The sequence below is a fragment of the Haliotis asinina genome, chromosome 11 (genome assembly GCF_037392515.1).
Source record: "Haliotis asinina isolate JCU_RB_2024 chromosome 11, JCU_Hal_asi_v2, whole genome shotgun sequence".
NCBI lineage: Eukaryota > Metazoa > Mollusca > Gastropoda > Lepetellida > Haliotidae > Haliotis > Haliotis asinina.
The window spans coordinates 16326463-16354258 of NC_090290.1; the positions used below are offsets into that span (position 1 = coordinate 16326463).

Sequence of the window (27796 nt, forward strand, 5' to 3'; positions counted from 1 at the left end):
GACTGTCCTTGTGGGGACGATCGCGAGCAGGATTATGCCGCTCGCAGGAAAGGCCCTGGGGTTGAGTTGGAAGTCCGCTCACCTCATTCATGCATACCTGTTTGTCATGTCTTGTAGAACCAACTAAAGACGTTCGATCTAAACTATGCCCTCGTCTTCATCAACGTATTCATTCATCATTTCGTCAAAGTATTGCATGTATGTAATTCTCCAGTCATCCTATCCATGAGCCGATCCGAAGTCGACGCACCAACCATATATGAACCCGTTGACAATATGTTGTAAAGGTCATCTGTTTTATTACTACGTTTATGTGATTGTTCAATGACAGACAACATTCAGGAATTGACGAATGTGTTACTATGATGGGTGCATGGAATTTTGGGAAAGAGAGTGAACATGTCTATCTTGACACCTTGCATTGATTCCTGTTCAGGGCGTACAAAGTCGCCTTGTCGTGGTTGTATTTAACGTGTGACCGGCGAGAACGTGCGCGTATAACCATACCCATCCTTCCGGGGAACAAAAGGGGGAACACGTTAGCGAATCACCAAAACGTCACATATAATCCAAAACGATTTTTCTGTTGTAACACGAAATACATACAGATTACACGACCTATGAGCAACACAGTACTGAAATGAACATAAAAAATATGTCACGTATGAGACAAATAAAAAGAGAGAAGGAGAAAGGTGTAGAATGACCCAAAAAAGAACTAACAGCACCGTTATTGCCAGAACCTTACTGTGATCAGACTGATGCAACAACTAACACACACAATACGTCAGAATGAGATCGAAGGTCGACAACGTGTGACAATGCCTGGTAATGATCGCTACATCCGACAACACTTTGTAACTACGACAAAATATCTCTCGACATACAGTATAAAGGCGAGGACAGCTTTTGTTAGATATTCGAAACATGATGTATTGGCACTTTTACTTTGAGTTTGACCTTTAAAATATCAGAAACATAATTTAACCGATATGATTAACTATTAGCATAGGAAAATCCCAATCGATCATATTCACTGTTAGTCCAGCTTGGCAGCAACTGATGTCTTTACCATGCTGTGTTATCTCAGCCGGAACTGCTTCAACAAAGCTATAACTTTATACAATTAACTGTCACTGCGTTTAGAAAGTTAAAGAAATAAAGAAAGAAAAACTAGCATCCGTCCATGAAATCTATATCCCCACAAGGAAGTGTTTATCTAGAATCCGTGATATTGAATGGGTTTGTATAAAGCGATCTCTTAAACTGATTTTAATCATTAAAAGTTGTTATTGGGTGCAGTGGTGATGTTGTTTCTTTTGGTATTGCTGTAGCAAGGCGCTTGAAAATTCCCATAGGAGTTTTGCAAACGTTTATTCACTCATGTGCATTAACTCATTTACGGTGCATTTGCCCACTTCAAGACGCCATTGTTTGGACATTCGTCTGAACATCCTGCTTGCAAATTTCGATGCCTAAGTTGACTGTCGGCCATGGCGATGACAATAATCAGAGTGATTCTGTTCCAAGTCATTGTCGTCCTCTGTAACGGTATCAAGCCTACCACCATCCTGAATCTGGGTGGTTCATATGACAAGATTCTCCAGGGATATGGTTATGAGTTGTTGAAGGTTAAAACACTGGAACATTGTCACAGACTTTGTCTGTACTCTCCTAAATGTTTGTCTGTAAATTGAAATATGAAGACAAAATGTTGTGAACTGAACTCGGAAGACGTCGGTAGTGGAACTGATCTGATGATGTCTCGATGACACATGTACGTCCCAGCACTGGGCTCCAACACAAAGGGAAGGTATGCTTGTTGAATGAGATGGTTAGGCTTGATCTCACGATGGCTGTTTCTAAAATGAGTTCCTCTCTCTCTTCCCTCTCGTCCCATTAACACACACTAGGTTGTAACTCAGAGGTTTTGACAAATGGCGATTGCAGTAGAGTGAGTGAGTGAGTGAGTGAGTTTAGTTTTACGTCGCACTTAGCAATATTCCAGCTATATGGCGACGGTCTGTAAATAATCGAGCCTGGACCAGACAACCCAGTGTTCAACAACATGAGCATCGATCTGCGCAATGGGGAACCGATGACATGTGTCAACCAAGTCAGCTAGTCTGACCACCCGATCCCGTTAGTCGCCTCTTACGACAAGCATAGTCACCTTTTATGGCAAGCATGGGTTGCTGAAGGCCTATTCTACCCCGCGACCTTCACGGGTCCGATTGCAGTAGAGGGGAGGGTGTCCTCATCCTAAACACATGTTGATGGACAGACCTAGATCGAACATGATGTATTTGTTAGTAGCAATACATCATAAATACTCATAAATTTATTTAGCAAGTCAAAACCGCCATTTCACAAGAGAAGAGATGAACTACTGTTGGCGGATGTTTATGCCTCACTGGATGTTGTCAGCCATGGCGCCATTAGCCTGTACCTTCGCAAGACATCGGTAATTCCGTACATCATGCCTGATTCAATGTTTTTCGAGACAAAGAAGTACTACCACAAAGAACCGAATGGGTTGTGGTTAGCTCTAATTTACCCGCGGGGTAATTGAAATGTACCTCGCTTCTAAGCGAGGTGCAATAAATATAACAGTAGAGCGCTCAGTCAATCAGAAAACGACATTTTTGTAGGATAAATTTCATTGTATCTTCTGGTATGATTGGTCGTCACGAATAGAGAGGGTAAGCCAAACCCACTCCCCCGTTCATACTGGTATGTTTGTTAACATAACTTACAAATCTATTGGGGTTATGAAGTTTGCATTTGGGGATGCTTTTGCTTGAAGGACACATGAGCTCATAACTTATGCTAGTCCATTGTTGTCTTGAAGTCTTACATTCCAAGATTTCGAGGATCCAGATCAGTGCATTTAGATTTTTCTTCTTACAAACTCATGAATACCTGCTAATGTATATGGATGTTTTTTTTATGCTTTTGGGATACTCCCCGTGTGCGAATGTCTATAGGCTAGGCAGACTGTGAGAAACAGGCAGAACTGTAAAAAACCTTCTCGGTCGTCTTCGTTATGAACAGAAACCGCTCCAGATATCAATACTCTCTGTTGATTTGATGTTGACCGAGATTTACATTCCAGCAAGAGCTAATGTGGTTTATTCTCATTTTGATGTCACAGCGATGTAAAGTTACTTAGAAAAAGAAATAAATATTGACATTTACTTTAACAGAAGAATTGTTAATATACACCTAAGCCTTAACCAACGTTGCTGTTTACTGTTATTAGATTTGACAACCTCTTTAGTTGTCTACAAATAACAGTTTTTACATGGGCGCAACCTCAGATCTGTTATGCTGTATACTAACATGTTATCTTGCTGGTAATCGAAATGGGGAAAATTAAAGCTGCAGGCAATATACGGTAATAGGTAAACACGACATGACTGCGTTGACATTCATGTTCTGGTGATGTGTGCGGCGCACGATACATCATCAACTGATTGCTGGTATTATCAAATCGAAAAACGTATTCGCGAAAAGAAGAAACAGGATAAATATACTCTCCGAAAAGGAAATGTATGGGTGTATTTCACGAATTTGATTTGCTAACTTTAAAGTGAGATTACACAGGCAATGCTGGATCAGATGCAGCCAAATTTCGCAGTATTAGAGATCAAATTGCTATTAAAATATTAAAAAGTTCGGTTAATGAAGGAGTCCGTTTTCAGTTGGGCGTTGTCTTCAGTATTTGTTGTGGTTTTTAACTCAGCAGTATTCCAGCCGAGTGGCAGTCGTCTGTAAATAAACGAGGTTAAACTAGCGTTGATCTAAGCAATCAAACTGAGTCCTAACCGGGATCTTCACGGGTTTCAATATCAAAACGCTGATCATGACATAGCCTTTTGTGAAACACGTTTACATTTTCCGCTTGAATACAATTTTTATATCAACACTCACTTTGAACACCTAGTTGCTTGCGAGAGACGATTGCCGCAGTACGTTTACGGAAATAAATCATTGTAAATATTCACGACATATCCAAATGGTATTCGTACAGTTGAAGGTTTATGATTCAGTGGCTTTAGACAGAATGGGAATTAATTAGTGATGAATCGAAAAGATCAAAGCTCAGTCTGTTTGAATCAGGATAAAGGATTTTCAAGACCTTTTGCCTATTTAGTTTTCTCTTGTCATTTCGTTTCAGGGCCACTATACATTCTTAATGATTTCAGGTGTTAGTTTCCCGTTGTTGTCATGACTGTTTATTCTGTTCAGCGAGGTTTGTCGACGACAAACTTTACCCGAAGTGAGTGAGTGAGTGAGTGAGTGAGTGAGTGAGTTCATATTTAACGTCACATCGGCAGTATCTCAGCCATATCGTGACGAGGACATTTAATACTGAAATGAAATATATGTCTATAATAAAACCTGTCAGCGAAGGACAGTAAAACAACTATAATATCACAGAGTAGAATATAAAGCTAGTAACTATACCTAAACAATTTATCTATAGAGGACAAAACAATAATAAAAATGGGCTGTAGATTGCTAACAACTGAAGGTAGATTTTACCCGAAGTCCGGAAGTTAATAATCTTTGTAGTAATCTTAATCTAAGTATCTTAGGTAATAAGATACGATTTAACGAAAGTTAGATTAAGATGATAATTATGGTTCGTGTTGAAATGCATGCTTTTGACAATTGCTGTAGAAGTGGCATGAGTAATTGAGTAAGTATGGCTTTACTCTGCTTTTATTAATATTCTACCAATACATTGGCTGACAAAACCATATCGAGCCTATGCCGTGGTTAAATCATTCGCCTGTCGCACCGAAGACCTGGGTCAATTCCCAAAGTGGAAACTGCGTGTGGTATTCATAGTATGGTATTCCCCACCGTTATATTGCCAAACACGACATAAAAGTAAACTCGCTCAACCCTCGCATTAAGCTGTCACGTTGTGCTGTACCTAGAACAGTATTGAAAATGCGGTTTAAATGATGCAGCCATTAACTATTTATTGACGAACTTAATACATCTTTCAGAATCACACTTGCATACAAAGCCTATGCATGTCTGGAGAGGTGTGTGTTCCCGTGACGTCAGCAACAGACTTCGTATGCTTGCTTCCCGATGATCAAGCATCAACGAAGCTGATAACGACGATTCCAGCAACGACGACACCTCGGACGACAACTCCAACACCTCTGTTATTGACAACGACCCCTACACCTGAGACAACAACAACGACAGCATCAGCAACCACGTCTCCGATAGTGACGACTCCGGCATCGACCACTTCGACAACTTCTAAAACTGAGACAATTACAACTACAACGACGACAACTACTACAACAACTACGACTCTGGGAACGACTACGACAAGGACTACAACAACTACCACCACTCCAGGTATTAAAATACACTGCATGAATCCATGGCAACATCAGTAACTTTAAACCGCAATTTCGCTTAAGAAACTACGTTCACCCCATCACAACTGTACGATAACGTACAGTCTCAGAGCTGAGACATTTTCTTTCCATCGAATGACTCATTTCTAGAAGCTCGTAGCGATAATGATAATAATGATAATAATTCACTTATATAGCCCCTAGTATCCATCTGACCAGTTGCTCACTGGACGCTCTAATCAGAATCTGATTATCATTACCCCGGATAACCCAAGCTGCCCTCTTAGGCGCTAGATGGGTATAGTCACAGGACTCTATCTCACCGGGTACCCATTTTCTGCTGCGTAAACAGAGGCAAATTTGAACAAACTCACTTGCCTAAGCTGAGACCACATGTTTCCCATGTGCTTCGTTGTGGGGCAGGACCGAAGTCCTAGAAACTTTCAGGAGTTAAACTGCCAAACACGGCCAACCATCCAAGGACTGTCCGAGCTCGACGGTGCTTAACTTCAACTGATGGTGACCTGAGCACTACGCACAGGACCACTCGCCATCTATCGATGATAGATGATACATGGAAGATGGCAGATGATAATGAAGAACATTTAACGTCACTTACGTTACATCAAACACAGGTACATGCTCGTAGCTGTGACCGTATGTTAACTCTGTTGCAGACTGCTCCACTTAGTCACATTCTTTCACAAGAATTCGAGGACACGTGGTCTGGGAGTTGAACAACATAAGCTATAGATACGTCGGCACGAATCAGTGTGTGAATATATCTGTGTCCAGCATACGGCGTTCACGTGCAAGAGTTACGAATACTATTACTCTGAAAGATGGTGTTTCCTCCAGTCCTTTGTGAAGGATGATGCTCTCAACGCATGGAGAAAAGATGACCGTGCAGATTATTTCGAACGTCAGTGTGATGTCAACATCAACCTACCTTAAAGGAAGAGGGCCTAATGTAACGCGTGACGCGAAGACTTTACAATGATTTTCGTACTAATAATCATGACTTTAACAATAGTATTATCACAAGAAGTTCATTTGGCGTTTAGGCATTGATTTCGAATGTTTACGTCAATGTACTGCTACACCCAACCAACCTTTAAGGAAGACATCGAGAGAAGACAAAGGCGCAATGTAACACGTGACGTGAGGACGTCGCAACGGATTTCACTTTCTGCATAATGTAAGGATGTTTACACTCTCGTAACAATACCACGTGACTTTAATAATCGTAACGTCATGGGAGACTCGTTTTGGGATTAGGCTTTGACGTGAAAGATTGCGAGATGACTAAATGCACATGCATTTAGATACGGGATGAAAGAAAACAATAACTAAGGTTGTTGACGTTTGCTTGTGAAGACATACATCACAGAATATTTCTAAACAATCTCTAGACATGACATGATGTTACGAGGGACAGGGTAGCTATAGATTGGTAGTTAAAGCGTTTGCTAGTCACGCCTAAAACTTCGTTTCTATTCCCCATAACATCACGATGTTAGTATATATTCCCTTGTTATGTTCCATCACTAACTTTCTATGCTCAATCACTAACTCATTATTTGGAAGACCGACTGCAGTGGAAGAATCAATTCCAATTCAAGTTTGTTGTTTGATGGTGTTCGATGCAGTTGGGATGCTGAGCAGCGTGTATTGGTCACGTGTAAAGGGTCGCGGATTTAATTATCGACAACATGAATTCTTAAGGGTTTCACGTAATGGTTTAATTTGTGTTTACAAGTAGAGAAGGACATGTGTCGATATTAATACAAGACACTATTATGGATGACAACTTCTTTAATTCTTTTTAACACGACGTTTCAAGGCTAATTCTTACCCCTTCGTCAGGTGGATAATTATTGAAACGTCGTGTTAGAAAGCATTAAAGAAGTTGTCATCCATAATAGTGTCTTGTATTACCTCACCGACTTCTAAATGCCTTTGAAGAATTTCATGTGTCGATATTCGTGAAAATAACAGCTATAAGTGAGTGAGTGAGCGCTGTCTCAGAAATGAGCTTCATACATTGTACCTATTTGGCGAATCGACCGGGGCCTTCGGCTAGACGGGCGAATGCCATAACCACTGTGCTACCCCACCGTCAATCTTCGGGATGGAGGAATCAAAAGAAAATGGTGCTTCATGGAAAGGGTGTAGAACAAAGCAGATTCCGGCAGATTTTGTCACAATGACCCATCAGTTTTACTTTTCAGATGAACGGAATGGCTAGACAGTTCCTGGCTTAGAATCAACCCAAACAATAATAGGTTTGCATCAACATAATTGTCTAATACAAGGGGCTAGATAGAGTATACTGGTGGCTGCCTTGTTTAGGTCGGTAAGGTTTTCAGTTAAAAATATCCATTTAATAGTTATCCATTGAGTTAAAAATATCCATTTAAAACAATTTTATCTTGCATCCGTTGTTTTCTTCAAAGAGAACATGACAAAATACACAGGAACATTTCACAAAATTAGTACTACTAATGGTAAGAAATGATGAGTGCCATTCCCACTATATTCCTGTAAATAGTTGAGTCTGGCCCACACAACGTCATAAGTGTGTGAATCTTTTTGCAACATTCCAGGAATATCACAGCGCGGACACCAGAAATGAGCTTCACAAATTGTCCCCATGTGTGGACTTTGGCGTGACGAACGAACACTTTAATCAAATGTTGAAATAATTGAAGTGTGTATAAGCAATTTCGAATCCTGATCACCACGAAAGGAATGGAAGCACAGTTAGCCCTGTCTATGCTTTGATTGTAGGTTCAAATCCCATTTCACCTATATTCTGGTTTTAGTTTTAGCAGCACCAAAGTGATAAGAGGTCCTGCATCCTATGAGAGCAAACTGCGTGCGAATACACAATGCACAAAGTAAACATAGAGCAGCGCACATGTTGTCATACGTACGCGAACAGAATGTAGAAACCGCTTCAAAATGTTTATTCAAGCTTTTGGTACTGTTTCGCCTCAGCACATTTGTTCTTTATTTTCTTTCGTGAATTGTACCATTTCTACGTCGATTACCGACGGTTTTACGTTGAAATTACATAACTGTTATTTACCGCCCCTTGGCAACGGCCGCACAGATGAGTCATGCTCACGTGAGGATCATTCTTCGCCTTTCACCCCTCCCTGTGACCCACAAAGACTCCAACCCCTATCGATGAAAGAAATTTGAGACAAAGGGACGGTGTGGTAGCAAAGTGGGCAAGGCGTTCACTGGTTAAGCCAAAGAGACGAGTTCGATTCCTGACATGCAGCACAATATGTGAAGTCTATTTTTGGTGTCCCTTCGTGATGTTGCTGCAATGCTGCTAAAAGCGGCGTAAAAACATACTTACTCACTATGTGATACCAAGCAATATTATATAATTTGTAAACGCCACATGTTCTTCAAAGCAGGATGCCTGTGTATCGCTTGCTGTGTGTTTTAATTCCCACCTTCTCTGTAGATGATATATGATGGAAACATACATAAATCATAATGAAAACTGATTGAATGTGCATTTTAAGGGAACCAGTCTCAGTGTTAGAACGCGACGCAGACGGCGTTCGTCTTGAATAACACGACATGATCACATGTAATTATAATGATAGTATTTACTGTCTAAGAGGGCGAAAATATCGGGGTTCATATTTTTTTCATGTACATGTTGCTCTAGGACAAAACATCCCTTGGTATGTAATGGTGTTGTGACGTCATGAACAATGCTATGACGTCACGTAATTCATTCACTGTGAATCAGACAAAAGCAAATTGTCAAGATGATATACTATGAAAGTGTAAGATGTTGAGTTGACAAATTCTCAGACAAAATATCAGCTTCAGGAATGTGCTCACATTGCCTTCATTGTTAGTTTACACAAATAAATGTAGATACACCAAAAAGAGATGAGATGAGCATTGTTGAGTGATTCTGTTTTATCATTCGAGGCCTTGACACACACAGTTTAATCCCCGCATATGTGATTATGAGCCTAAAACCGTACCAACATTGAGACGGTTTGCATCGTGTTTGTATGGAGTTTGCAATCTGGTTGATTTTTGTTGTTGTTTTCCAGTTAGTTGATCACAGAGAGTGACTACTCCTGCAATTTTAATTGCACGTATCTGCACCTATGAAAGGGCATTTTCTGTGAAATGTATGCTGTTTATATAATATGTAAGTGTGTAAATGCACCTTGTGCACTGCTTTGTTTCATTGAATAGAATTACCTCATTAGGAACCCATTGTTCTTTCGAGTGACTGAGTGAGTGAGAGGGTGAGTGGATGAATGAGTGAGTTGGTGAGTGGGTGTGTCTCTGAGTGAGTTGGTGAGTGGATAGCCAGAAACTCCACAGCAGGGCTATGGTATGGTGCGACCATGAGATGTGATGTCTCACCACATCGCTGCCGCAAACAAACTGTCAGTGTTAAACAAAGCAAGCGTTAACATACCGTGCACCTCGCCTTTTGTACATCCTTTCACTTGAGATGTCCAGATGAAGAAAACTCCATCCCAGGGACATCATGTATTCTGTATCGTTCCTTTGGGGCAATCGTTGTCATCCTGATGTGACGTCACGTGTGGATTGCTGATCCGAGGCAAATCCCTCATGTTCCCATTATGTTGAAAAATTTGTCCACTGAGATGAAATCATGTTTCGATGGAAACCAAAATGCCTGACCACTTCAATTTGGGCCGTTCCAGCATACCCACGGAGGAGAAGCTGACTTTCTGTAGCCATGGACTGGCGTTCGTGTAGTTTGAAAATACGTGTTCACCAGATCATTCCGAGGCTAGAGAATAATCAACCGTTCTTCCGTTTTCATTTTCAGGTGTGTGAACTTAAAGTATCAAAAAAACAGCGTGTTGTATTGTACACATCTGCACGTGTCACTTGTGACCAAACTGCACGTGTGACCGGACGTCAAATTACATGCAAAGTGCTTTTCTATATGCTTATTTAGGGATATTTTCAAACTTTTCAAACAGCTTTTATTTTACACAATAGCACGTGGAGCAATACAACCGTTGTGAACAAAGCCTAACTAGGCATGTAGGAACAGTTCTTGGAGTTTGAGGACTCATCATCAACGAACGTTTTCCATTCTGTTTATATATCTATCTATTTCGGCAAAGACAAAAAATCATGAGCCGAATCGTACTGTGCTACTATGACGCCTGCTTGGAATTCTTGGGAGGAGAGTGAACCTTGCATTGATTCCTGTTTGGTGGTACAAGGTCGCCTCTGTCTTGCAGTGGATTTTCCATGTGCACGGCGAGTGCCTGCGTGTATAAACTGGTGCTCAAAAGAAACTAAATTCACAAAGACAAACATGAGGTGATACAATCATGCTGAGCCATGTAACAAACGTACAGATCCATCCTTTTCGCAAACAAAAGGCGGAACAGGTTTACGAGTAGCCCCAAAGTCGCACATAATGCCAAACCTAATTTTCCTGTTGCATACAGCCTACGCGCCATGTGAGCAACACAGTAGTAAAATGAACACAGAAATATGCAACGTTTGAGGCAAATCGAAAGAGAGAAGGAGAGTTGTCGGAATCACCCCAAAAAGAACTTACAGCGCCTCCAGAACCTTACTGTCACCAGACTGAAGCAACAACTAAGAAAAGCAGCTAATACGTCACTGTGGTCTTGGACTGACTTTTCTCCTTGTGACAACGCCCGATGTTAATCGCTACATCCGGACAACGGTTTGTAACGGCGACACCAAAAGCAACGACGGCACAAGGACACTGTATCAGTCGACATGCAGTGTGCCGGCGACCAAATGAAGTTGGTAAACGAGCCCTTCGACCTTACTGACCTTACTCCTCAAAACTGACGTCGTCAAGTGACTGTACTGTAATGACGATCGGTCTCACGTTTACAGACAGGTAGGTCCCCCAGTTTAGTGTTAGCAGCGTAATGCTGTGGGGAGTGAACGCCGTCATAAAAAAATTCTTGTGTTTATTCCCAGCAATGCTCGATGATGCAGGGAGGTTGGGGTGTGTGTGGGGGGATGGGGTGTGTGTGTGTGTGTGTGTGTGTGTGTGTGTGTGTGTGTGTGTGTGTGTGTGTGTGTCTGTGTGGGAGGTTGGTGAGTGAGTGAGTGAGTTAATATTTACCGTCACATCGGCAGTATCTCAGCCATATCGTGACGAGGACATTTAATTCTGAAATGAAATATATGCCTATTATAAAACCTGTCAACGAAGGACAGTAAAACAACTAGAATATCACAGAGTAGAATATAAAACTAGTAACTATACCTAAAACAATTTACCTATAGAGGACAATACAATATCAAAATGGGCTATAGATTGCCAACAACTGAAGGTAGATCACCATACTAGGGACCATGGGGACTTACAGTACCTTTGCCACCTGCATGGACCCTAGATGGATTTACATCATCCCCTCAGCCGTCAGCAATTCGGGAAATTTAGCCATTAAGTAAAAGGACACTTATTCTACGATTAAAAACATGGAAAGTTTGAATTCACTTTGAATGTGTGTGGGCTTACGTACCCTCTCAGGAGGACAATAGTTTTACGGTACTTCAACCCCCTTTGAGGATACAACCCCCTTTGAGGATAATAAAAAATTATCTATTTACAATTCATTTAATAAATCTAATTCTTTTAAAAACCCAATAATTAAATGACAACTAATATTAGTAAAAAGGTCCTTCATACTACGTAATTTAAAATAGGTATCCCTTGTAATGGAATATTCCACGCAGTCAAGCAAGACGTGCTTGACCGTGATTCTTTCATCACAAGGGATACAAAATGGAGGATCCTCACCTTTCAGCTGGTATTTATGCGTATATCTGGTGTGACCAATACGACATCGTCTCATAATGACCTCTTCAAATCTGGACTGACAGCCCAAGTAGGTGTAACCAATATACGGTTTTATTTCACGTAATTTATTTATACCTACTTGAGTGTCCCTCTTCTTCTGCATCAGATCACGGATTTACGTTCTAATTCTCGCTTTGTAATCAGTGTATGGAATAAGAAGTGGCGTCACAGATTTGTTGAGTGCTGCTTTAGCAGCAAGGTCAGCCAGTGTGTTACCAGAAATGCCCACGTGGCTGGGTAACCAACAAAAGACAATGTCGTATTGGCCAGTAGCAAGATCATTATACAATTCAATAATTTCTATTAAAAGTGGATGTTTAGAAGAAATATTTTTAATCGCCTGAAGACAAGAAAGAGAGTCTGAATAAATTATATATTGTTTACGTTTAGGGTGTCTTTGAATATATTTAAGAGCTGTTAATATGGCGTTTGCTTCTGCAGTAAAAATAGAGCTGTTATCTGGAATTCTAGAAGATATTGTTCTGGATCCAATGACAGTGGCACAAGCTTATGCACCACCGTCCTTGGAACCATCTGTAAATAAGGGTTTATGATTGCTATATTTAGTTTTTAATTGATTATATTCTTGTTTATATTGTAATTCATTTGTTTCTGATTTTTTAAATGAAGTTAACGTTAGGTCCACTTGTGGTCTTACCAGTTGCCAAGGAGGAGAAGAAAGAAGACGGGAAGGCGATATACTTTCCAGCTCAATGCCGGCAGAAGAAAGAAAGGGTTTAATTCTGTGCCCTAGAGGCGGGACAAGACTTTTTGTTATACAACTCCTCATAAAGCGGATTGAAAACACAATTATGGGCAGGGTTAGATTCGTTAGAATATAATTTAGTAATGTATTGTAAAGACAGTTTTATACGACGTTGTGTAAGAGATGGTTCATCAGCCTCAACGTAGAGACTATCAACAGGTGATGTTCTAAAGGACCCAAGACAAAGTCTTAAGCCTTGGTGGTGGACAGAATCAAGAAGATTAAGGTTGCTTTTGCAGGCTCCATATACGTTGGAGCCATAATCAAGTTTTGAACGGACGAGTGATCGATATAAGTGTAAGAGGGTAGTTTGATTCCCTCCCCATTTTGAGTTGGAAACAACTTTCAACAAATCAAGTGCCTTCAGGCATTTAGCTTTAAGGGATTTAATGTGCGGTAAGAAGGTTAAATGAGAATCGAAAATAAGTCCCAAGAACTTGGTCTCCTTTACAACTTTGATGGGAGTGCCATTTAGAGATAGTTCAGGGTCCTTATGTGGCTTCTATTTTCTACAAAAGTGTATGCAATTAGTTTTAGACTGAGAAAATTTAAAGCCGTTTTCAAGACACCATTTATTTATTCTGTTTAAACACAACTGCAATTGTCTTTCAATAGTATGCATATTTTTACCGCGACAAGAAATATTAAAATCATCCACAAAAAGTGATCCATCAATGGAATCGTTTAAAACCTTGGATAAACTGTTTATCTTAATACTAAATAATGTGACAGACAATATACTGCCTTGTGGAACACCCTGATCCTGATTATAATGGTCAGACAGGGTTGAACCCACTCGGACTTGAAACTGTCTGTCTTTTAAAAACTGTGATATAACATGAGGTAAACGACCTCTCAACCCAAAATCATGTAAATCCTTTAAAATGCCATGCTTCCAGGTGGTATCATACGCTTTCTCGAGATCAAAGAATATCGATACAGCATGTTGTTTATTTACTATAGCATTTTTGACAAAGGATTCTAAACGTACCAAATGATCAATGGTACTTCTATTCTTCCGAAAACCACACTGAATATTTGTAATGAGGTTATTGGTTTCCAGATACCAAATTAATCTGTTATTTACCATTCGTTCCATGGTTTTGCAGACACAGCTGGTTAAAGAGATCGGTCTGTAATTGGAAGCATCAGTATGATCCTTACCATGTTTGGGTACAGGGATTACAATGGCATTACGCCAAGAAGGAGGAAAGTTTCCAGATGTCCATATTTTGTGAAAGATATCTAAAAGTGTGACCAGACATGGTTCAGGCAAATGTTTCAGCAGCTGATAGTGAATATTGTTATCACCCGCTGCTGTGTCATGTGCTTGTTCAAGAGCAGTATATAGCTCATGCAATGAAAACATTCCATTATAGTCTTCACCGTTATCCGATTCAAAATGAATGCTTGTCTTCTCCTGTTGTTTCTGATATCTCTGAAACTCAGGGACATAATTTGCTGATGAAGAATTTTGGGCAAGAGTTTCGCCAATTTTATTTGCAATTTGACATTTGTCAGTAATTAAATTATTACCATCTTTGAGATGGCGTACGGCAGATTTTGAACCTTTACCTTTAATTCTTTGAACCATGTTCCATACTTTGGACACTGGCGTGCGTGAATTATGTTTGGAGACATAATTTCTCCACAATTGTCGTTTGTTTTGTTTAAAGGTACGACGCGCCTTTGCGTTCAGTATTTTGAATTTGTCTAGGTTATGGACAGTTGGATGACGGCGAAAATAATGTTCTGCCTTTTCCCTCGCTTTTCTGGCCTGTCTACAATCTTCATTAAACCACGGTTTTCGTACATGTGGAGTCGTAGAGGACTTTGGTATACACTCATCAGCTATTTTATTTAGAATGTCAGCAAAAGTTTGAATTGGATCAGTTATATCACTGAAATATTCAGGTCGCAGTTTTGATTCACACATAGTTTGATATAAAGACCAGTTAGCCTTCGAAAAGTTCCATCTTGTAAACAATGGAGAATCGGATGGAGTAATTTCTGAGAGGATAGTTGGGAAGTGGTCACTTCCACAAAGGTCATTATGAACAGACCAATCAAATTCATTGAGGAGGTTAGAATCGGCAAGAGATAAATCCAGAGAAGAATAAGTGCCAGTTGCAGGATGCAGATAGGTGCTTGAATCATCATTAAATATGCACAGGTCATTATTTGAAATGAAATCTTCAATTATTTTGCCTTTAGTATTAGTGTTAGTACTGCCCCAGAGTGGGTTGTGACCGTTTAGGTCACCCATAATAACACATGGTTTTGGGAGTTGGTCATAGAGTGATTGAAGGTCAGTATGTTGAAGTGTTGAAGAAGGCGGAATATACAGAGAACATAGTGTAAATGCTACACCTAGAGTCAGTCGCACTGCAACAGCTTGGAGATTAGTGTTTAGTATAACAAGGCTATGAATAACATCTTGCCGTATAAGAATAGTAGAACCTCCAGTGGCCCTATCACCCGGAGGGAAAAGAGAATGATAGGCGTTAAACTGGCGTAAGTTACAATTATCTGTCTGTTTCAGATGTGTTTCATTCAAACAGAATGCGGATGGTGTGAGATCCTGGACTAAAAGCTGTAGTTCATTGAAATTAGTTCTTAGACCTCTACAATTCCACTGTACGATATTAGTTAAATGACCTATCTTTTAGGTGGATGGATAGGGGATCTACCCCTTGCTTTTTTGAGGGCGACAAGCTATGTGCCCTGGGATGGATGTTTTCTGACACATCCATGTCCTCCAATGAACCGTATTTGTTAAATAATTGAAGATGGTTCTCCGAACCCTTTGAAGCTCTGACACCTTTTTTCACTGTTTCTGCCCTAGTCTTGACTGTATTTTTAACTGTTTTCTTTGAACTTGTTTCTGGACGAGTCTTCTGAGTGGACTGAGGCAATGACTGTGATTCATCCTGAACTTGGATCTGGCTGTTTATACATGGTTCCGAAGTCTGAGTAGACTGTTCTTCAGGTATAAGAAGGTGAGGGGTGTCAGCTGTTACCCAAGTCAAATCTGTTTGACATTCTATGGAAAAACTAGTGACTGCCGAATTTACTCTCGTCAAACTTCCAGACAGTGTCTTAATGACTGATGCATATGAAACATTGGGTACTGCTGATTCAACAATCTTTTTAGCATCAGCGAAGCTAATATTTTGTGTAAATGTAACTTTGTTGATTTCCATTTGTTTTTTCCATACTGTACAGTCTTTGGAAAAGGATGAATGATTACCGGAACAGTTTGTGCATTTTTTTAACGTACTTTCACAATCTTCAGTTACGTGTGAAGTCTCGCTACAGTGAGCACATGTTATTGGCTTTGTGCACGTGTTGACACCAATACCATATTTTTGGCATCTGAAACATCGCAAAGGATTTGGAATGTAAACATCAACTGACGTAGTGCAGTAACCAACCTTGACACACTTAGGAGGATTTGGTGAAGAGAAGGAAAAGAGGTACGTATTTGTTGAAATGACATCATTATTTTTGCGAGTGGTGAATCGCTTGACATATGTGACTCCCTGATCCTTCATTTCAGAAACGAAGTCCAGTTCTGACATTTCGGCCAACAAACGATCTCTGTCTCTAATGATACCTTTGCTGCTGTTCAGTGGTCTGTGTTCAGTAACTGAAACCTGGATTCCAGCAAACGTTTCTGTATTCATCAAGTTGGTGGCTTGTTGTTTCCTGCTGCATTCAATCAGAAAAGATCCTGAACGCAAACGTTTTATGTTCTTCACCTCACCTGCAATGCCATATATGCCCTTAGAGATTACAAAAGGGTTTAGTTTCAGTGGTGTCTTGTCTACAGTACTGAGAACCAGGAAACGTGGCCAATTGTCTGTTGAGTTGGATGACCTCTGTTCATTATCATTGTCGAGCTGACGTTTGGTCTTTTTTGTGGGGGTTTGGTAGTCCATGGTAAGATTATTTTGATTCATCATCCGGGCTCCCCACCCACCACGGAGTATCATAAGGACAATGCTAATTGCAAGTGGCTTTCCTACTTGCAGCACCAAGGATACCCGGATGATATACTCCAGCAGAAAAATTAATAATTAATAATTCTACCAGTTTGGCCCATGAGCCACCGCCTTCTGACACTGGCATCTAGGCAAATTTTCTCAATTTAAAACAAAACACATGTATCATAGCATATGTATATATGTATATTTAAATATTCTGTTGAAATTAATACCAAGCCAAACAATGATCGAGCAATGAAATTTAGTGCTCAGGGCTTGGCATGACCAGCCGATTGGTTGAACCGGGCCCATTCAACCACCCGTCTAGGCGAAGTCAGGGCCAAAGTGGTGTATTGAGCAACAGGAACACGGTTACAGGCCCCTATTGCCCTCAACCACCAGGATCCCTTTCTCCGCCGACACAGGGCCGCAACCCACGGCAAACGGGTTGGTGGACCAAATATCCCCCCGGGTCCACGACGGGGGTGAACGGCTCTCAGCGTTACCCACCACCCACCACGAGGAGGTGGCCGTTCACGGGTGCCCTGGGAGGTTGATGGTGGGAGAAGGTGGGGGGCATTTGCGACCAGTTGTCTTGCCATTTATCCAGCAACAACATCCAGCATTGTCTATCAACACGAGAACGCCAGGTTTCGTACAGCGGGACCGACAAAGGACGTTCTGCATAACGTTAACATTGGGGTAACATTGGTGTTTTGTTATGAATATCAATCTTTGGATTGGCAAAGAGACTTCCAGCGCCACCTGTCATCGATCAATAACTGGAACAACAGGATCACTACAGGAATGGCAATGGATCAAACCTAAAGTCATTTGTCGTCTTACGTCATCAGTGCGTTTTGGTGCGTACTGAAACCAATGGTGGTCACACTCACAAATGATTCAATATTTGATGCAATTTTGCAGAACACACAACATTGTTGATCTGTCAAAATGTTCAGACACTGATGTCACGTTTTTCTCATTTCAGTGGCAGTCAAACGGTCCTTTCCACTATGAATGAAATTGTGTACCATTGGTGTAGAACTGAATATTGTTTTGAAATTAAGCACATGGTCAAACACACTGTAAATGTCCTTTCAAACACACTGTATATTTTTTTTGAGCACTTGTTTATAATTATGAGACACTTTATAGGCTGATGTGTTTACTTTGAGTCCTGCTTCAAACTGAAGAAATATCTTAGGCTGATATTATTACATTGACTTTAACCATAAATATCATAAGCGTCATTTGTTGATACGTTTCCTTTGAACCGGACTTCATTTCATTATTTCTAGATGATAATTGTGTGGCATTGCTTTTGGTAGAAAAGTCTGTAATTGTATAATAGGCATATAAACGATTGTTGCTCAGATGTGGGACGTTTGATATTCACTCATTTGTCTGCCAAACTTAAGGTTTCAAGACCGATCACAAAGGACCTCGTCTATATTGAACTTTACACAGCTGTCAACAATCTTGAATCAACACATCTGTTCTGAGAGGAAATATCAGGGCTAACAAGAGTAACATTTTAGATTTGACACGACGATGGTATTGTTTTAAAACTGTGAACTGTCATGCATTGTTACCTTATTTATTTATTATTCTGTATGTAATTTAATGTTATAGACTTTTGCTTTTGCTTTTTTGCTGTTTCCAATGGAATTGCTTTGGGACAGTCTAAAAATATCAGAGAGATCTTAAAACCACATCTTTATTTCGAGTCAGACTTCAGCTATCAGAAACATCATTCGATTATTTCTAGATCGCGGAGGTGTGGCACAGCTTGTGTTAGATATTCGAAACATGATATTTTGACACTTTTACTTTGAGTTGATCTTTAAATATCAGAAACATAATTTAACTGATATGATTACACTGTGTGAAACTTTAAGCCTCAGAACATCCCAATCGATCATATTCACTGTAAGTCCACCTTTGCATCAACTGATGTCTTTACTGTGCTGTGTTGTCTCAGCCGGAACTGCTCTAACAAAGCCATGATGTTATGGCAGTTAAGTGTCACTGCGGTTAGAAAGTTACCGAGCATCCGTCCATGAAATCTATATCCCCACAAGAAAGTGTTTATCTAAAAACCGTGATATTGAATGGGTTTGTATAAAGCGATCTCTTAAACTGTTTTTAATAATTAAAAGATGTTGTTGGGTGCAGTGGCTATGTTGCTTTTTTGGTACTGCTCTAGACAGGGACCTGAAAATTCCCATGGGAGCTTCGCAAACGTTTATTCACTCATGTGCATAACCTCACTGACCCTGTATTTGCTCACTTCAAGACGACATTGTTTGAACATTTGTCTAGAGGAAGAGATGATATGAAAACACTGTTGGCGCTTGAAAATTCCCACAGGAGTTTCGCAAACGTTTTTCCCTTGTGCCCATTAGCTCATTGACGCTGCATTTGCCCACTTCAAGACGCCATTGTTTGGACAACGAAAGAGAGAAGATGAACATACTACTGGCAGATTTTGACGCCTCAGTTGGCTGTCGGCCATGGCGCTGAGAACGTCCAGAGTGATTCTGTCCCAATTCATTGTCGTCTTCTGTCACGGCATCAACCCAACTACCATCCTGAATCATGGTGGTACATATGACAAAATTCTCTCAGGACATGGTTACGCGTTGATGAAAGTTAAAACGCTGGAACATTGTCACAGACTTTGTCTGTACTCTCCGAAATGTATGTCTGTAAATTGGAATGTGAAGACAAAGTATTGTCAACTGAACTCGGAAGACGTCGATACTGGAATTCCTCTGATAATGTCCACGGGAGACATGTACGTCCCAACGCTGAATTCCAACATAAAGGTAAGGTATGCTTGTTGAATGAGATGGTTAGGCATCTCACGATGGCTGTTTCTAAAATCAGTTCTTCTCTCTCCTCCCTCTAGTTCCATTTGCACATACTTAAATGTATCTCACAGGTTTTGACAAATGGTGATTGCAGTTAAGGGCAGGATGTCTTAATCCTAAATATATTTTGATGGACAGACCTTGATCGATATATTTTGTATTTGTTGCATCAATACATCAACAAGATATGCTCATAAAATTTTTAGCAACTCATGACAACACCCATTGTCTTCTTCTAGCGGCACCAACCTCAGCACCATCCTGAATCTGAGAGCTTCATGTGACAAATTTCTCTCGGGTCATAAGTTGTTGTTGAACATTGTCACATGTGCCTGTACTCACCGAAATGTTTATCTGTAAATTGGAACGTGAAGAGAGGGCACTGCCAATTGAAAGTGGAAGACGTCTGTACAGGACGCCTTTTCACCTGTTTCAAGGTGTTGTCACAAACCATGCCATGGGAGCCATGGCTTCAGTGAATACATATCATTACACATGCATATAGTTTTCTCTATATCAAGCTTGAGGCAGTTAGGTGGCCTAGTAGTTAAGTCCTTCTTTATCACGACGAAGACCTGGGTTCCATTTACAATGTGGGTACAGTGTGTTCCCCACTAAAATCGAAGTAAAACTAAACTCACTCCTCATATTAACTTGTGTAACTGGAATGGTATTGAAAACGCTCTTAAAGTTGTGTTTAACCGCAACACAAATCATACTATTTATTGACCAATTATTAATCAATCTTTCAGAATCACGCTTGCACACAGAGCCCGTGCAAGTTTGGAGAGGTGTGTATTCCGGTGAAGTCAGCGGAAGACTTCGTCTGCTTGCTTCCCGATGATCAAGTACCAACGACATCTGCATCTGCTCCAACGACGACTCCAGCTACAACTGTGACAACATCAATGACTACGACGTCTACAACGACGATTCCAGCGACGACGACTCTAAGTACAACACCTCTGACAACGACAACTCCAACAACTGCAACATCAATAACGACGACTCTGTCATTGACAACGACCCCTACAGCTGAGACAACAACGACAACAACAACAACAACGCCCACGACTACGACAGTAACGACTCCTGCATCGACCACTTCGTCGACTCCGACAACAGCGACTATTACAACAACGACGACGACAACCACTACAACAACTACGACCCTGGAAACGACTACAACAACTACGAGTACTACAACCAACCCAGGTAGGAAAATACACATCATGAATCAATGATGTCAACATCGGTAAATTTAAACCGTAAATTATGCTTAGAAAAACAAATTTGATCTACCACCATGTATAGAATAATAAAGTACAGTTTTGAGTAGCGACGTGACATTGCTGGAATATTGCAAAAGGTGGTGTAAAACTAAATTCCCTCATTCGCTACAGTACGAGGACATTGCCTTATCTAACGAACAGTGCGGTGGTGCTATTTTTTTTCGTGTGTCAATCTAAGACATTTTCTTCCGTAGAAAAAATGTTCAACTTTGACAGCGTCGTACCTTGCAACGTGCTTTATTTTCTGGTACCGAAACTGATTGTTTACAATCGGGGAGCTGCAATTCGAGGATATTCTGGCAGATCATACTTTATGAAGGACTCATAATTCTCGTTTTCACGCTTGCAAGAAAACTCCTGACTGAGGGCTATGCGACATTCAAGGTGATTAATGAAACTGGACTCAATCAGTTGTTCTTATGGTAGAACGCACAGGATGCGACGGCAAATGGGGGATAGTGGAGCTATATATAGATAGCTATAGATAGATAAACATAATAATGATTATGATAGGTCCTTGCGTCACGTCACCCATGGATACAAGCTCGTAGGATTATGACTGAAATCCTGAAAGTAACGTTACTGTATTCAGATTCCAAGAAAACGCCATGTCCAACATGCACAGTGATTAAGGAGTGAGTGAGTCAATATTTAACGTCACATCGGCAATATTTCAGCCATATCGTGACGAGAACATTTAACAATGAAAAGGAATATATGTATATTGTAAAACCTGACTAGCGTGGAAAGTTAAAACTAATAGCACTATTCGGACAGTACAATATAAAAACAGGCAATAGATCACCAACAACTGAAGGTAGATCACCATACTAGAGGCCATGGGGACTTACAGTACTTCTGCTACCTGCATGGTCCCCAGCTGGATTTACACCATCCCCTCAGCTGCTGGCGACTGTATGCACGATTAGCCAAAAAATAAAATAAATGAAATACTACGGCTAAAAAGAAGGAAGATTAAATTTGACGTCGAATGTTTTGGGACTCTCAGGAGGACAATAGTTTCAACCCCTTTCGAGGATACAGCCACCAACAATCTCAGTTACTAATTTAACTCCAAATCATAAAATACTTATGACAATAGCATAAGTCCCTGCGCCCCATCTGTAAATAAGGATGTATAATTGCTGTATTTATGTTTTAATTGATTACATTCTTGTCCATATTGTAATTCATTCGTTTCTGATTTTTTAAAATGTGGTCAGTGATAGGTTCACTTAGGGACTAACCAAGTGCCAAGGAGGAGAAGAAAGAAGACGGGAAGGGGCGATATTATCCAGCTCAATTCTGGTAGCAGCAAGAAATGGCTTAATTCTGAGCCTAAGAGGCGGAACAAGGGAGGACTTTTTGTCATACAAATCCTCATAAGGAGGATTAAAGACACAATTAAATGCGGGATTAGATTCATTAGAAGCCAACTTTGTAATGTGTTGTAAAGACAGTTTTACACGGCGTTGGTTGAGAGAAGACTCATCAGCTTCAACGTAAAGACTCTCTATAGGAGAGGTTCTAAAAGAACCAAGACAAAGTCTTAGGCCTGGTGGTACACAGGATCAAGTAGTTTTAGGTTGCTTTGACAAGCTCCACCATATACGTTGGAGCCGTAATCAAGTTAAGATCTGACCAGTAATCTATATAAGTGAAGGAGGGTAGTTTGATTCCCTCACCACTTTGAATTAGAAACAACCTTTAATAAATCGAGTGCCTTCAGGCATTTGGCTTTAAAGGATTTAATATGCGGCGAAAAAGGTCAAATGTGAGTCGAAAGTATGTCCCACGAACTTGGCCTCCTTGACCACTTTGAATGGGGTACCACTGAGAAATAGTTCTGGGTCTTTATGGGGTCTGTATTTACGACAGAAGTGTATACAATTGGTTTTTGATTTAGAAAATTTAAAGCCATTTCCAAGACACCATTTATCTACTTTATTTAAACACAGCAGCAGTTGCCGTTCAACAGTATGCATATTTTTCCCACGACAAGACACATTAAAATCATCCACGAATATTGATCCATCCATTGAATCGGTTAAACTCTTTGATATACTGTTAATCCTGATACTAAATAAAGTCGCAGACAAGTTACTGCCTTGTGGGACACTCTGATCCTGAATGTAATGGTCCGACGGGGTAGAACCCACACGGACTTGAAATTGTCTGTCATTTAAAAATTTTGCTATAAATTCAGGCAAACGATCGCGCAAACCGAAGTCATGTAAATCTCTTAAAATGCCATATTTCCAGGTTGTGTCATATACTTTTTCAAGATAAAAGAGGTAGACACAGCATGTTGTTCATTAATTAGTGCGTTTCGTTTTTAAGGAATGATTCCAGACGCACTAGGTGATCGACAGTCCTGTTTTTTAAGGAAACCACATTGTATATCCTTTATGAGGCTATTGGTTTCCAAGTACCGAAAACGTCGATTATTGATCATGCGTTCAACGGTCTTGCAAACACAGCTAGTTAGTGAAATCGGACGATAATTGGATGGAACCGTATGATCACGTCCAGGTGTAGGTATTGTTACTACTATAGCATCACGCCATGATGACGGAATTTTCCCTGAAGTCCAAATGCAGTGATTAAGCAAACATACCCTCTTAAGGCGTCGGTATCCCTTCTTAATCAGCTTCGTCTTCAAAGTCTTTAATCTCATAAAACCGCCGAGCAAAGAATATACAATATTTACATATTTACACGAGTCATGTTGGTGAGTTATTTACGTAACAGTTTATACAAGTGTGAGATAAACAGTGATAAACATTTGCTGTTTAAAACTGACAGGCGACATGGCCTTTTAAGCATTGATTTACTGGCTCAATCGTGATATTTGGGGGAATAATGATTTTCTATATGGATTACTAACCGACCAACCTTTATTCCTTACAGAAGAGACCACAGGCCTATAGCACATAAAACATTCATATATATATATTCTCCCCAGTAATAACTTCTATATTTTCAGATATTAATATGTTACTTTCTTTGTGATACTGCAATATTAACATTGATAAATTCTGAAGCATTAAATTCCACTTGTCAGTAATGATATGAATTTATTAACGTTTGAAGATATATATATATAAAAGAATAGAAATATTGTCAACTGTTGAGTATCCCTCTCGGAATCCTGCTTGTTTTTCATTTATTTTATCCAGAGTATCTGCCCACTAAATGAGTCTTATATTAATGATATAAGTAAAGAGTTTACTAAATATGCTAAGGAGGGTAATCCCTCTATAATTATTCATACTGTTTTGTCACTGTTTATGAATGGGAACAATTACACCGACTGACAAAGACTGATGGAAAATACTAGTCTAATGCATGCCATGCTTGACATAAAAGGCGACTCTTTGGGATCTGGTGGTCAGGCTCGATGACTGGGTTGACAGATGTCATCGTTTCCAAATTGCGAAGATCGATGCTCATGCTGTTGATCACTGGAATATTTGGTCCAGACAGCAGCCATGTGGCTGGAATATTGCTGAGTGCGGTATAAAACTAAACTCACTCACTCACTTTATTTCTTTCAGAGTGATATCTTTATTTAGTATGTTACAATCAACATTAGAATCTACCCTTTCGTGTGTGTACTCATTTCTCTTGTCGCCACCTTGGTCCTTGACATCTAAAGTTTTACAATAATGGTAAGAAGAATCAATAGTAGGACATTTTTAATTTCCAGTGAAGCGTCCACCTTCCAGGACATTCCAGTATTCCATTAGTGATTTCTTTAAATATTTCAAAAGTTATTTGGATTAAGGTTTAATGGATTCAGATAAATTTATCTTAACATATTAACTCGGCGTTTGCTTTATTGAATCGCCGTTTAAGGTGTCTGCATTCTTTACCGAACGACTGTTTGTTTGCTTTTTACGTTTGATATCGTTCGCGTGTTCTCGGACCAAATGTTATACGTTCGGCGTTAACTAGCACGTGCGCAAAGCAATCCAAAAGCGTGTCTGTAATCGACATGTCTGCGTGGTTGGACACCGAGCGATGTGCGGGATCTGTAGGTTTCTTTACTTCATCAATATCTATGCTTTGCGAGTATTCAACTTTCTTGTCTGCATTGTAATATTTAGGTTTCGGGTTAGAATCGATTTGATGGTTCTGGAGCTTGAGTGATTGATTGGAAGTTATCATTTACTGCATCTTTCAAGGTGCATGATATTGGGCAGTGAACATTTGAGGTCAAAGGTGTTTATTCCATAACCTCAAATGTTGTAAATAGTTCAGTACAAAGCGGAGAAGCAAGAACATAATCCATTAAACTTTTTTGTCATTGCTGGTGACTTTACCCCATTTCTTTCTTTACCCATTCTTCCCTTCAATATTAACATCATCATCACCACCAACATGGTTAGCATCACTATATTTAACATCAACCTGTTGAACCTGGGCACGTTCAACATCAACAAGATTACCATCAATATATTCATCAGCATCATTGTGATCAACATCAAATTGTTCAGCACTAACGTCTTCAACATATATATGTTTAACATCAACTTGATCAGCATCATTGTGATCAACATCAAATTGTTCAACACTAACGTCTTCAACATATATATGTTTAACATCAACTTGATCACTATCATTGTGGTTAACATCAACACTTTCAACATCAACACGAGTAGTACCCTTGTGATCAACATCAACATGTTCAACATCAACGTTATCGGTGTTATTGTGATCAACATCAGTATGTTCATCATTAACCTGTTCAACATAAACATGTTCAGCATGATCACTACCATTGCCAACATCAACATGTTCAATATCAATACGCTTATCAGTGAGTGAGTGAGTTGAGTTTTACGCCGCACTCAGCAATACTACAGCTATATGGCGGCGGTCTGTAAATAATCAAGTCTGGAACAGACAATCCAGTGATCAACAACATGAGCATCGATCTGCGCAATTGGGAACCGATGATATGAGTCAACCAAGTCAGCGAGCCTGACCACCCGATACCGTTGGTCCCTCTTACGACAAGCATAGTCGCCTTCTATGGCAAGCATGGGTTGCTGAAGGCCTATTCTACCCCGGGACCTTCACGGATCAATACGCTTATCATTAACCTGTTCAACATAAACATGTTCAGCATGATCACTACCATTGTGATGAACACCGACATACTCAACATGAACATTGTCAGTATTGATGTGATTAACAGTATGTTGATTACATACAGATTAAGTAAGTTGGACATACGCTTCTTTGACATAAACATGTTTACCGTGATCAGTATCATTTTGATACAAATCAACATGTTCAACATCACCATTATCAGTATTGTTTTTATCAACATCAATGTGTTGGGCGGGTAGCTTGTTCACTCGTTTAGCAGAACGCCCGAGGAAGAAGGAAAATTAATGGATGGTTGGGGTTGTGTGTCTTTTCGGAAGAGAGTCTTGGACACCGTTTGGTGTCAGACAAAACAGATCAAAACAGAGTTCTGTAAATAATCGGGCCTGGACCAGACAATTCAATGATCAACAGCATGAGCATCGACATACGCTGTTAGGAACCGATGACGTGTCAACCACGTCAGCGAGCCTGACTACCTGATCCCGTTAGTTGCCTCTTACGACACGTATGGGTTACTGAAGACATGCATTCTAACACGGACCACGGACCACGGACCACGGACCTCGGACACACCCACCCACCCACCCCCCACCCCACCCAAAAAAAAAAAATATAAAAATAAATAAATAAAATAAAATAGAAAATAAACAAATACTAACACACGCAAAGTTACGGTTGATGATAATGATGATGAAGTTGATGACGGCAATGTGAACAGTTACTTACGTTACATCACTCACAGGTACATGCTCTTTGCTTTCACTGTACATCGTGTCTTAACTCTGTTGCAGGCTGCTCGACGTATTCAAATTCTTTCACAAGAATTCAAGGATATGTGGTCTGGCTGCTCAACAACATATCCGACTGGGACGTCAGATCACTATCAAGGTGTAAACAAATGTGTGTCCAGTTAACGGCGTTCACGTGCAAGAGTTACGAATACTATTACTCTGAAAGATGGTGTTTCCTCCAGTCCTTTGTGAAGGATGATGCTCTCAGCGAATGGAGAAAAGATGACCGCGGAGATTATTTCGAACGTCAGTGTGATGTCAACGTCAACCTACCTTAATGGAAGAAGGTGCAATGTAACGCGTGACGTAAAGAGGACCCAACGGATTTCCCTTTCTGCATAATGTGGGATTATTACTAATACCCAACTTTAACAATAGTATGATCACAAGACGTTCATTAGGCATTGATTTCGAATGTTTACGTCAGTGTAATGCTACACCCAGCCAACCTTAAAGGAAGACATCGAGAGAAACACAAAGGCTTCAGGGTGCAATGTAACTCGTGACGTAAAGACGTCACAACGGATTTCCCTTTCTTTCTGTGTAATGTACGGGTGCTTAGAAATACCCCGTGACTTTAACAATAGTAATGGGAGGCTCATTTTGGGATTAGGCTTTGACGTAAACGATTGCGAGATGAATAAATGCACGTGCATTAAGATACGGGGTGCATAGATACGGGATCTTGGAA

The 27796-nt window shown here is 40.2% G+C and overlaps 1 protein-coding gene and 1 pseudogene across 1 annotated transcript; both read left to right on the forward strand.

Moving 5' to 3' along the window:
- Nucleotides 1-1493: 1493 nt before the first annotated feature.
- Nucleotides 1494-6344, forward strand: LOC137255301 (mucin-5B-like; annotated as a pseudogene).
- A 13200-nt stretch (nucleotides 6345-19544) lies between these two features.
- Nucleotides 19545-27383, forward strand: LOC137255303 (mucin-17-like). The gene is made up of 3 exons (XM_067792754.1): nucleotides 19545-19859; nucleotides 20657-21119; nucleotides 27106-27383. The coding sequence occupies exons 1-3, from the start codon at nucleotides 19545-19547 to the stop codon at nucleotides 27381-27383; spliced, it is 1056 nt and encodes a 351-aa protein (XP_067648855.1).
- Nucleotides 27384-27796: the final 413 nt, after the last annotated feature.

Coding starts and splice junctions, on each gene's coding strand:
- LOC137255303 (XM_067792754.1), top strand. CDS start 19,545: ATGGCGCTGAGAACGTCCAGAGTGATTCTGTCCCAATTCATTGTCGTC. Junction 19,860..20,656: donor CGCTGAATTCCAACATAAAG/GTAAGGTATGCT, acceptor TCAATCTTTCAG/AATCACGCTTGCACACAGAG. Junction 21,120..27,105: donor GAGTACTACAACCAACCCAG/GTAGGAAAATAC, acceptor ACTCTGTTGCAG/GCTGCTCGACGTATTCAAAT.